The following is a 12,696-nucleotide window of genomic DNA, read 5'->3' as shown; positions in this document are numbered from 1 at the left end:
CTAGACCACCGTAATAAAGCAAATATCAAAATAAAGTGAGTAAAATTAATTTTGTGGTTTCTTAGTGCATATACAAGTTATATTTACACTATACTATACTCTATTACATGTGCAATAATAGCATTATGTCTAGAAAAACAATGTACATACCTTAATTAAAAAATAGTTTAGGGGCGCCTGGGTGGCTCAGTCGGTTGGGCGTCCAACTTCAGCCCAGGTCATGATCTCGCAGTCCATGAGTTCGAGCCCCACGTCGGTCTCTGTGCTGACAGCTCAGAGCCTGGAGTCTGCTTCTGATTTTGTGTCTCCCTCTCTCTGGCCCTCCCCCACTCACACTCTGTCTCACTCTCTCTCAAAAATAAATAAACATTAAAAAAAATTTTTTAAAAAGTTTATTGCTGGGTGTTTGGATGGCTTAGTCAGTTGAGCGTCCAACTCTTGATTTCTGCTCAGGTCATGATCCCAGGGTCATGGGATTGAGCCCTGTGTCAGACTCCACACTGAGTGTGGAGCCTGCTTAAGATTCTCTCTCTCCTTCTGGCCCTCTCCCCAGCTCACACACACTCTCTCTCTAAAACAGAAACAAAAACAAAAACAAAACCTAAAAACTTTATTGCTAAAAAATGCTAACCATCATCTGAGCTTTCACTGAGTCCTAGTCACTGATTACAGATCACCGTAACAAATATAATTAACAATAAAAAAGCTTAAAATATTGTGAGAAGTACCAAAATGTGACACAGAGACAAGTAAGCAAATGCTATTGGAAAATGGTACCAACAGACCTGTTTGACACAGAGTTGCCATGAACCTTCAATTTGTAAAAAAAAATAAAAATAAAAAAAGCAATGTCTTTGAAGCTCAATAAAACAAGATATACTTGTAGATATACTTAACTAAACTATGGTTATAGATGGAGCTGCTGAGGAAAACATAAGTAGAGAGAGAAGCAAGCTGGTGGTAGAACACTATAGAAATACCAACATTTAAGGGATGGATGAATAAAAGAATTAAGGAGATAAGTGAATTGTTAAAAGAGCAAAAGAACCAGAAGACAGTGGTGTCACAAAAGCTAAGGGAAGAGAATTTTAAGAAGAAAAAGTAGTCAACATTGTCAAATATTCCTAGGAGTTATGAAAAACAAAAGCTGGGGAATGGGAAGGGGAAGGGGAAATTGGAACGAGGCGGTCAAAAGATACAAACTTCAAGTTACAAGATAAACAAGCACCAGGCATATGATATACAGCATGATGACTGTAGCTAACACTGTTGTTTGATATATTTGTAACTTGTTAGGAGAGTAAATCCTAAGAGTTCTTACCACAAGAAATTTTTTTCTTTTTATTGTGTCCATGTGAGATGATAGATGCTAACTAAACTTACTATGGTAATTATTTTACAATATATGTCAGTCAAACCATTAAGCTATGTGCCTTAAACTTACACAGTGATGCACGACAGTTATATCTGAATAAAACTGGAGAAAAAGAAAAACAAAATTTGAAAAGTTTTCATTGGATCTGAAAATAAGGAGGTTATTAACTTTTACATAGCAGTATCATTGGACTAATGGAGAGGATTCAAATTATAATCAATTGTGGAGTAAATGAGTGCTTAGGAAACAGATAAATATAAATTCAGGAAGCTGGGGGACGCCTGCGTGGCTCACTTGGTTGAGTGTCTGACTCCTGATTTCAGCTCAGGTTATGATCTCAAGGTTTCTGAGATCAAGCCCCATGTCAGATCTCTCTCTGCTTAAGATTCTCTCTCTCTCTCTCCTTCTATTTTCTTACCCTCTCCTGATTGTGCGCGCTCTCTCTCTCTCTCTCTCTCTCTCTCTCTGAAAATAAATAAATAAACTGGAAAAAGAAGTTGGAAGATAAAAGGAAGAAGTAGGAAAATAGTAGCCAGAAATTATCAAGGTTTTCATTTTAAGCTAGAAATGCTTTTAGCATGTCCATTGGTTTGGGAGAAGGAGTCAGCAGACTGGGAGAAATTAAAAATAGAAGGAAAGAGAGAATAATTGATGGCAAACCCAGGGTATATACAAATGGGAAAGAATCAAGAAGTTAGATGGAAAGATTAGTCTTGCAACAGAGAAGGATGTGATGCTTCTTCAGACTGAAAGTAAAGAGATACAGTGGATACAGAAATAAACTATATCAGTATGGTGTTCAAAAGCTGAGGTATCCCTGGCCCGATGATTTCCATTTCCTCTGCGAAGTAATGTGTTTACTGGACAATGAAGGGAGTAAGGGTTGAATGAAAAGCTTGAAGAAAGAAAATTTAGACACTGCATCATAGTATTATGGAATGTGTTGCTAAACAAGGACAAATACATAGATTACTGAGTATGAAAGGCCTTTAGCTAAGACTGAATGCCAAAGACTCTGTGGCAGCTCAGATATTTCTGTGTGTATGCAGTCTTCTTCTGGACCAATTAGCAGCTCCTGTAGGACTGTTTTAATTTGGGAATTTTCAGGCCAAGTGCAGGCAAAGGACAAGGTGCCTGGGACCTGAGTTTGCTGGTGAGAGTAGTATGAGTGGATTATCATGAGGTCGGGTATTACACAGTTGGGAAAAGACAGGTATATTAGAAATGAGGGAAATAAAGTCAGAGAGTAGTTTTAAGGGGATTAAGTCACAAAAAGATTGAAGGCTTATAACATAGGTTCTTGGAACAGGATATTAGAGGTAGAGTATTTCTGGTTTAGGCACTGTAGTATGTTGCTGGAGGAATTTGGAGGTCAAGATCATCAAAATCAAAAAGAACAAAGAACAGAGACATAATCTCTAACCAGGAGCTTTCTTTGGCCCATCTCAAATTAAGCTTTACTCTCTACGTCCCTTAGCAACTCTACTTGTTAATGTCACTGATAATTTTTTTACTTCTAAATTCTAAAGAATTGGAGGTCTTCCTTGGCAGTAGCTTCTGATCCTGGAGATTACTTATTATACTATAACTGCTTTCCTGGATGGCATATAGGACATAATATTTTTCTGGGTTTTTCCCTACCTTTCTGACTATTTCTAAAATGTTTCCTTTTGGGGATATATTTATATATCCCACTGAAGGTACAAAGGTAACTTCCAAAGCTTTATCCTTAGTCTCCTATTTTTTTGATGTTTGAAGATTCTAGCTAGTGCTTACCAACCTTTTTCATGTCATGGCACCTAAAAATGATAATATTCATCCCATACACAAGAGAAAATTAAGGAAGCTGTTTGAGGTCAAAGGAGGCTTACTTAAGGATTTTGACTGCCCTAAGTGTTGAGGAGGAGAGTTCTGTTCTAATTAATTTTTACTCACTTCCATGAGCTTAGATTGTTGGTATTCATATACCTGACTTTCTCTTTCATCCTTGATATGTCTCTCTTGGTTCACTCTTACTCTCTTACTATGTTGAACTATAAGAAACTCCAATGTCATTTTCAACCTCGTGACTGAGGTCTCCCATCTAGTTTATTTTTATAAGACTCTCTACTTGTAATTGCTTTGTTTTGTCTAACTAACATCTTGACGTTGACAGACCATGCCAGATGATGTCCAACACGCTGTTTCAACCATTTATACAAGCAATGAACAGCTTCGACTCTTTGCATTTGAAGCAGAAGTCAATGAGAACTTTGAAATGGCAGCAGTGTATTATGAAGAGGTAATTAAAGGTCTTTCCAGTAGTTGTTATTACTATTATTTGTGTAATATGGGTATAGCAAATAGTAGTTTTTAATTATTTAAAACCCATCAGGACTGATGAGAGGACAGACACATAAATCAATAACATAGAGTCTATAAATATGTCCACACAAATAAGGCCACTACATTTTTGACATAGATGTAAAAGAAATTCAATGGAGAAATGACAATCTTTTCAAAGAAATGGCTTTAGAATCATTGGTCATCCATATGCATAAAATGAACTTTGACTTAAACCTCAAACATTGTAAAAAATTAACTTAAAATGGACCACACATCTGAATCTAAACCATAAAACGATAAATATTTTAGAAGAAAACAAAGGAGAAGGTCTTCATGATCTGGAGTTAGGTAAAGAGTTCTTGGACATGACACCAAAGCATGATACATAAAAGAAAAATATGATAAATGGAACTTCATCAAAATTAAAAATGTGTGGTCTGTAAAAGACACTATTAAGAGAAAGAAAAGGAGAAAATATCTGCAAGACATATATCTGACAAAGGATTTATTTGTATCCAGAATATTAAGAACTCTTAAAATTCAACAATAGAAAAACAACTAAATAAAAATGGGCAAGAGATTTGAACAGATATTTCACTAAATATGATAAATAAGAACATGAAAAGATATTCAACATAATTAGCTATTGTGGAATGCAAATTAAAACCACAATAAGATGCCACTACAACTTATTAGAGTAACTACAATGAAAATGCTGACAATACAAAGTGCTAATGAGGATACAAAGCAACTGGAACCATCATACTTTGTCAGAGGAAATGCACAATGATAACGTCATTCTGGAAAATAGTTTGGCAGTGTCTTATACATTCACCATATGACCTACTCCTGGATATTTACCTTAAAGAAGTAAAATCTTATGTACATGAATGCTTACAGAAACTTTATTCATAATTGCTCAAACAGAAGCAACCCAAATGTTCTTTAAAGGGTGACTAAATAAACTATGGCTTATCCATATAATCTATTCAGCAATAAAAGAAATGTATTACTAATACAACAACTTACATGAATTTCAAAGGCATTATACTGAGTGAAAGAAGACACTGTCAAAAGGTTACATACTGTATGGTGTCATTTATATGATATTCTTTTTTTAAATTGAAGTATAGTTGAATACAATTTTGTATTCAACACTTTAAGGTGTACAATATAGCGATTTGACAATTATATATATTACAAGATGCTTACCACAATAAGCATAGCTACCATTGGTCACCATACAAGTTATTATGACATTATTGCCTACATTTCCTGTGCTGTACTTCTCATTCCCATGACTTATTTATTTTATGACCTGCAGTCTGTATGTGTTAATCCCCTTCACCTATTTCACCCATCCTCCCACTCCTCCTCTGACAACCACCAATTTTCTATATTTATGAATCTGTTTCTGGTTTTTTGTTGCTGTTTGTTTTGCTTTGTTTTTAGATTCTACATATAAATGAAATCATATGGAATTTGTCTTTTTCTGTCTGATTTATTTGTCTTAGCGTAGTGCCTTCTAGGCCCATCCATGTTGTTGCAAATGACAAGATTTCATTCTTTTTTATGGCTGAATAATATTCCATCACACACACACACACACACACACACACACACACACACACACACACCACATTTTCTTTATCCATTCAGCTATTGATAGACACTTAGGTTGCTTCCATATCTTGGCTATTGTAAATAATGTTGCAATAAACATAGGGGTGCATATGTTTTCGAATTAGTGTTTTGGTTTTCTTTGGGTGAATACCCAGAAGTGTAATTACTGGGTTCTATGATATTTTTATTTTTAATCTTCTGAGGAACTCCCTGCTGTTTTCCATAGTGGCTACGCCAATCTACATTCCCATCAACAGTGCACAAGGGTTCCTTTTTCTCTACATCCTTGCCAATACTTGTTATTTTTTGTCTTTTTGACACTAGCTATTCTATTTTCATTTCCCCGAAGATGAGTAATGTTGAGCATCTTTTCAAGCATCTGCTGGACATCTGTACATCTTCTTTCAAAAAATGTCTATTTAGGTCCTCTGTCCATTTTTAATCATATTATTTGTTTTTTTGGTGTTCAGTTGTGTGGGGGTGGGGGGATGGGCAAAACAGGTGAAGGGGATCAATAGGTACAAACTGCCAGTTATAAAATAGCATGTCTTTAAAGGTCATTCATGTCATAGTATGTATTAGTATTTTATTCCTTTTTATGGCTCAGTAACATTCCATTGTATAGATAGAGCACATTTTGTTTATTTGTCCATTAGGTGATGGGTATTTGACTAATATCCACTTTTTGACTATTATGGATAATGCTGCTATAAACATTCATTTATTGTTTAAGTTTAATATGGACATATGTTTTTAGTTCTCTTGGGTGTATACCTAGGAGTGGAATTGCTAGGTCATATGGTAACTCTATGCTTAACTTTTTGAGGAAATGCCAAACTGTTTTCCAAAAGGTTGTACTCTTTTATATTCCCACTAGCAATAGATGAGGGTTCCATTTTTTTCATATTCTCACTAATTCTTATTATTATACATCTTTTAAACAATTATAGCCATTCTAATGGGTGTGAAGTGGTATTTCATTGTGGTTTTATTTTGCATTTCTCAAATATCAAGTTATTTTGAACATCTTTTCACATTTATAATTTTTTAGTAGGAAAATATGTTCCAGATTTTTTTGGAATTAATGTTCTAAATTAATTGACAGAGGAATATTCAGACTATAACAACTTCAAAACATTAATCTATATGAATCATATGTTATGTCTTTATGTCCTTATTTCACTTTGCATATGTTCTCAAAGTTCATCCATGTTGTAACATCTGTCAGCATTTTCTTCCTTTTTAAAGCTAGCTAATATTCCATTGTATGTATATACCATAGTTTGCTTATCCATTCATCTGTCAGTGGGCACTTGGGTTGCTTATACTTTTTAGCTATTATGAATATTGCTGCTTTGAACATGGATGTACAAATATCTCTTTGAAACTCTGCTTTCAATTCTTGTGGGTATATATACAGAAGTGGGATTGCTGTATCACATGATAATTCTATTTTTAATTTTTTGAGGAACAACCATCTGTTTTACAAAGTGGCTGCACCATTTTTACATTCCCGCTGTTTACAAGAGTTCTAATTTCTCTGCATCCTCAACAATTGTTATTTTCTGTTTTCTTGACCCTGGCTCTCTTAATGGGTATGAGGTGGTATTTCATTGTGGTTTGATTCCCTAATGATTAGTAATGTTGAGCATCTTCTATGTATTTTGGCCATATGTAGATCTTCAGAGAAATGTCTATTCAAGTCCTTTGCTTATTATTGAGTCAGGTTGTTTAACTTTTTGGTGTTGAGTTTTAGTAGTTCTTTATATATCCTGAATATTAACCCCTTACTAGATATATGATTTGCAAATATTTTCTTCCATTCTATGAGTTACTTCTTTACTCTGTTGATAGTTTCTTTTGATGTACAAAAGGTTTTTTTTAATTAAAAAAATTTTAATGTTTATTTTTGAGAGAGAAGACAGAGCATGAGCAGGGAGGGGCAGAGAGAGAGAGAGAGACAGACAGACAGACAGACAGAAGCTGAAATAGGATCCAGGCTCTGAGCTTTTAGCACAGAGCCCAATGGGGAGCTTGAACCCACAAACCATGAGATCATGATCTGAGCCCAATTCAGATGCTTAACTGACTGAGCCACCCAGGTGCCCTGATGTACAAAAGTTTTTTAAAAGTTTTTGATGAAGTTCAATTTGTCTGTTTTTTCTTTTGTTTCCTGTGCCTTTGGTGTCATATCTAAGAAATCATTGCCAAGTCCAGAATCATGAAGCTATTGTGACATATTTTCTTCTCAAAGTGTTATAGTTGTTATAGTTTTAGGCATTAATATTTAGGTCTTTGATCCATTTTGAATTAATTTTTATATATGGTGTTAAGTAAGGGTCCAAGTTCATTCTTTTGCATGGGGATGCAGATATCCAGTTTTCCTAGCACTGTTTGTTGAAAAGTCTGTCCCTTGCAGCTGCTCTGGAAAACAGTGTGGAGGTTCCTCAAAAATTAAAAAAAGAACTACCCTATGACCCAGCAATAGCACTGCTAGGAATTTATCCAAGGGATACAGGAGTGCTGATGCATAGGGGCACATGTACCCCAATGTTTATAGTAGCACTTTCAACAATAGCCAAATTATGGAAAGAGCCTAAATGTCCATCAACTGATGAATGGATAAAGAAGATGTGGTTTATATATACAACGGAATACTACATGGCAATGAGAAAGAATGAAATCTGGCTATTTGCAGCAACATGGATGGAACTGCAAGGTATTATGCTAAGTGAAATACGTTAGTCAGAGAAAGACAGATTCCATATGTTTTCACTCATAGGTGATCCTGAGAAACTTAATAGAAGTCAATGGGGGAGGGAGATGGGGGGAAAAAGTTACAGAGAGGGAGGGAGGCAAACCATAGGAGACTCTTGGATACTAAGAACAAACTGATGGTTGTTGGGGGTGGGGGAGAGGGGAAAGTGGGTGATGGGCATTGAGGAGGGCACTTGTTGAGATGAGCACTGGGTGTTGTATGGAAACCAATTTGTCAATAAATTATATTTTTTAAAAAAGCCTGTCCTTACCTCTTGGATGGTCTCGGCCCCTTTGTCAAAAATCATTTAACCATAAATGTGAGGATTTATTTCTGAGTTCTCTATTCTATACCATTGTTCTATATATTTGTCTTGATACCAGTACCACACAGATTATATAGTTTTGTAAGTTTTGAAATTAGGAAGTATGAGTCCTCCAGTTTTGTTCTTTTTCAAGTTTGTTTTAACTATTCAGGGTTCCTAGAGATTCCATGTAAATTTTAGGATGGGTTTTTCCATTACTGCAAAAAATATCATTGGGATTTTGATAGAGATTATATTGAATCTGTAAATTTCTTTGGACAGTATTGACATCTTAATAATATTAAGTCTTTCAATCTATGGACATTGGATGTGTTTCTATTTATTTATGTCACCTTTAATTGTTTCAACAGTATTTGGTAGTTTTCACTTATTATGAGATGCTTCTTTTTCATATGTGTACTTAAATTTATATTTGCCATCTCAAGACTATGACAAAAATGATTATAGATGAATCTTTAAAATGAACTGTAAAATGAATCTAGGTTTCCAAGTAATTGGATAAGCTTATGGTAACCAGAACATTGACACTAGGAAGGAATGAGTTGAAAATTTAATTTTTAAATCATTCCAATATTTATTCACCACATATTATAAGCCAGAACGGTGACTGTGCTAGACATTCAGAAATCAGTGGTAAACAAAAAATGACATAGTTTCTGCTTTCATAAAACTTATGGTATTTGTGGTTTTATGTGCATAAAAATATGACATACTGTGCAATAATCTTGGTCCTCCTAATGCTTCATGTGATAGAGGTTGGTCCGTGAGCCCCAGAACTTGGAACACTGGCTGGACTACGGTGCCTTCTGCCTCCTAACTGAGGACAACATCAAAGCACAGGAGTGTTTTCGGAGAGCCCTTTCCCTCAACCAGAATCATATCCACAGGTATGGGTGGAAGATACGTGAAGAATGAGTAGGAGCAGATAAGCTTCTGTATGAAATTTTCTTGGTTCCATGACTGACATGGGACCATATTGTTAATCACGTTGCTGGTCTCTTCTCAGCCTGTTGCTGTGTGGTGTCCTGGCTGTCTTGATGGAGAACTATGAGCAGGCAGAAATTTTCTTTGAGGATGCTACTTGCTTGGAACCAACTAATGTTGTAGCCTGGACTTTACTTGGTATGGTATTTTCCTGTGATATGAATGTGTTTTTTTCCATTATAAGATTCTCCCTTTCTCTTTTCATTCTCTAATAACTCATCATGTAGTTCTTAAACTTTGGTAAAAAATTTGGAAAGGCAAGTGAAATGTTGCAATTCTTTAGTATATGGTGGTAGAAAACCAGTCACATTTATTTTAGCATTTTTCTTTCTTCAGGTTTGTACTATGAAATTCAAAACAATGATATTCGAATGGAAATGGCATTTCATGAAGGCTTCAAACAACTTCAGGCACGAATGCTTCAGGCACAAGTAGCGAAGCAGAGGGGCACTGGTACTGTAGAGTACATTGAAGAAGGAGGGAAAGTAGAATCCAGTTTAGGCCCTTGGGGAATCACTAATGGTTCTGCAACAGCAATGACGGTGGAAGCGGAAGCGGCAGCAGGTAGGACCAGGAAACGGAGACGATGAGTGGCTATTAGGAAAATTAGTGGCCTTATGAATAGGAGCTGGCAAATTGTAGGTACTTGGCAAATATTTGTTAAATGAGTTAGTAGATGGAGTTTTGAGTTGTCCCAGGTACACCAAGAAAGACTCCTTCTAAATATTTCCTCATTCATATGTTTGCAAGTGTGAAGTTTTCACTGTTGCTATTCAGGTTTTTGAATCTTAGAGAATTTACTGTCTCTGTGTATGCATAAAAAAGGTATCATTGTAGCAGAGTAAATTTCTTTCATTATCCCATCACTTTCTTTTCCAACACTCTCAATCCCTCTCTTGTGGTTCTTAAGTTTATTTATTTATTTACACACACACACACACACACACACACACACACACACACACCCTTTTTTCCCTGTCCTTCATTGCCATTCTCCTTTCCTCCATTTTAGAGAATCAATCATTCTAACGTGTTTAACCTAATATGTGGGTTTTTGTTTATGTGTTTCTTGCATATGGTATTTTGTTTATATGTTGTTGCGTATTATTATTTTGTGTGCATGTATTTTTAACAGTTTGTCTGAGATGTAATGGACATTCATAAACTGCACATATTTAACACATACAATTTGATATGTTTGACATATGAACACACCCATGAAAACATCACCACAATCAAGGTAATGAACATATCCCAAATCTCCAAAACTCTCCTTGTGCCCATTTGAATCTCTTTCTCTTGCACCCATTTCCAAACAACCACCAAGCATCTGTCACCATCAGTGACTTTGCATGTCTAAAATTTTAGAATTCTAGGAAATTTCTAGAATTTTCTGATTTATTCTTTACCAACATATATATTATTTATCAACTTATACATGATTGGAATTGATTTTGACTTGAAAGCTTGACAGAACTCAACCATAAAACAACAAGAGCCTGGGTGGTTTTTTTTGTTTGTTTTTTGCAGGAGGTGTCTACCATTTCATTTTCTTAATATTTAATGTATTTGTGTTCTGTATTTCTTATTGTGTTATTCATGGTATTTTATACTTTCTAGGAATTCATCTAGGTTTTTAAATTTTATTTAATTTTTTTATATTAATCAATTATTTTTTAATAGACTTATTTTTTAGAGGAGTTTTAGGTTCATAACAAAGTTGAAAGGAAGGGTTAGAGATTTTTAATATACTCCTTTCCCCTACCCATGTGTAGTCTCTCTTTTTATTAACATTCTTAATGACATTTGATGAGGAGTATCTTATCATATGCTTATGTGCCATTTGTATATCTTCTTTGGTGAGGTGCATATTAAGGTCTTTGGCCATTTTTTTTTGTTTTTACTTTTTGATTTTAGAGAGAGAGAATGAGATCAGAGGAGAGGGGCAGAGAGAGAGCACAAGAGAGAGAATCTTAAGCAGGCTCCACATTCAGCATGGAGCCTGATGCGGGACTTGATCCCACGATCCTGGAATCATGACCTGAGCGGAAATCAAGAGTCGGACACTCAACCTACTGAGCCACCTAGGCACCCCTTTGGCCAGTTTTAAATCAGGCTTTGTTTTCTTATTGTTGAGTTTTAAGAGTTCTTTGTATATTTTTAATTTAAAGTATAATTGATATATAACATTATTTAGTTTCAGGTATACAACAGAATGATTCAATATTTGTATGTATTGCAAAAGGATCACTACAGTAAGTTTACTCAGCATCCATCATCACACACAGTTACAATATTTTTTTCTTGTGATAAGAACTTTTAAGATCTACTCTCTCAGCAACTTTCAAATATACAATAGAGTATTATTAACTATAGTCACCATGCTGTACATTACCTGACTTGTTTATTTTCTAACTGGAAGTTTGTACCCTTTGACTACCTTCACCCAATTCACCTACCTCTTATACCCTGTATCTAGCAACCACTAATCTATTCTTTATGATTTCAAGGCTCTTTTTTGTGTTCTTGTTTTTTTTATTTAATATTCTACATGTAAATGAGATCATATTGGGTTTGTCTTTCTCTATATCATATCATACCTATATATAATATAGGATATTATAGCATAACAACATTATGCTAATATTATATAATAATATCCTCATGATGCATCCATGTTGTTACAAATGGCAATAGTTCATTCTTTTTTGATGGCTGAATAATATTCCATTGTATACCACATTTTCTTTGTCCATTCATCCATTGATGGATACTTAGGTGGCTTTCATGTCTTGACTACTATAAATAATTCTGCAATGAACATGAGAAGGTATATATATCTCTTCAAGTTCTTATTTTCATTCCTATGGATAAGCCAGAAGTGGAATTGTTGGATCATATGGGTATTTCTAGTTTTAATTTTTTGAGGAAACTCCATACTGTTTTCCATAGTGGCTGCATCAATTTACATTCCAAACCACCGTGCACAAGGGTTCCCTTATCTTCATATCCTCACCAACACTCATTATTTCTTGTCTTTTTGATAATAGCCATTCTAGCACATGTGAGGTGATATCTCATTGTGGTTATGATTGGCATTTCCCTGATGATTAGTGATGTTGAGCATCTTATCATGTGTCTGTTGACCAGCTAAGACGTCTTCTTTGGAAAAATGTCTATTCAGATCCTCTGCTCATTTTTAAAATAAAATTGTTGTTTTCTTTGCTATTGAGTTGTAGGAGTTCTTTATATTTTTTAAACATTAACGCTTGGGGCGCCTGGGTGGCTCAGTCGGTTAAGCGTCTG

At 35.0% G+C, this 12,696-nt stretch overlaps 1 protein-coding gene across 4 annotated transcripts in view; it reads left to right on the top strand.

Annotated features, from left to right (window-relative positions):
• The window catches only part of CFAP70 (cilia and flagella associated protein 70), a 101,543-nt gene that overhangs the window by 57,114 nt on the left and 31,733 nt on the right, over positions 1 to 12,696 (top strand). For all 4 annotated transcript variants that reach the window (XM_053909545.1, XM_053909542.1, XM_053909544.1 and 1 more), the window contains 4 exons: positions 3,531 to 3,656; positions 9,160 to 9,293; positions 9,413 to 9,528; positions 9,727 to 9,954. In XM_053909545.1, the coding sequence (XP_053765520.1) occupies positions 3,531 to 3,656; positions 9,160 to 9,293; positions 9,413 to 9,528; positions 9,727 to 9,954 (604 nt within the window). The remainder of the gene's footprint in view (positions 1 to 3,530; positions 3,657 to 9,159; positions 9,294 to 9,412; positions 9,529 to 9,726; positions 9,955 to 12,696) is intronic.

This window comes from Panthera pardus, unplaced genomic scaffold (genome assembly GCF_024362965.1).
Source record: "Panthera pardus isolate Hobbes unplaced genomic scaffold, ASM2436296v1 HiC_scaffold_22, whole genome shotgun sequence".
NCBI lineage: Eukaryota > Metazoa > Chordata > Mammalia > Carnivora > Felidae > Panthera > Panthera pardus.
This window is presented reverse-complemented; position numbering and strand designations above follow the sequence as displayed.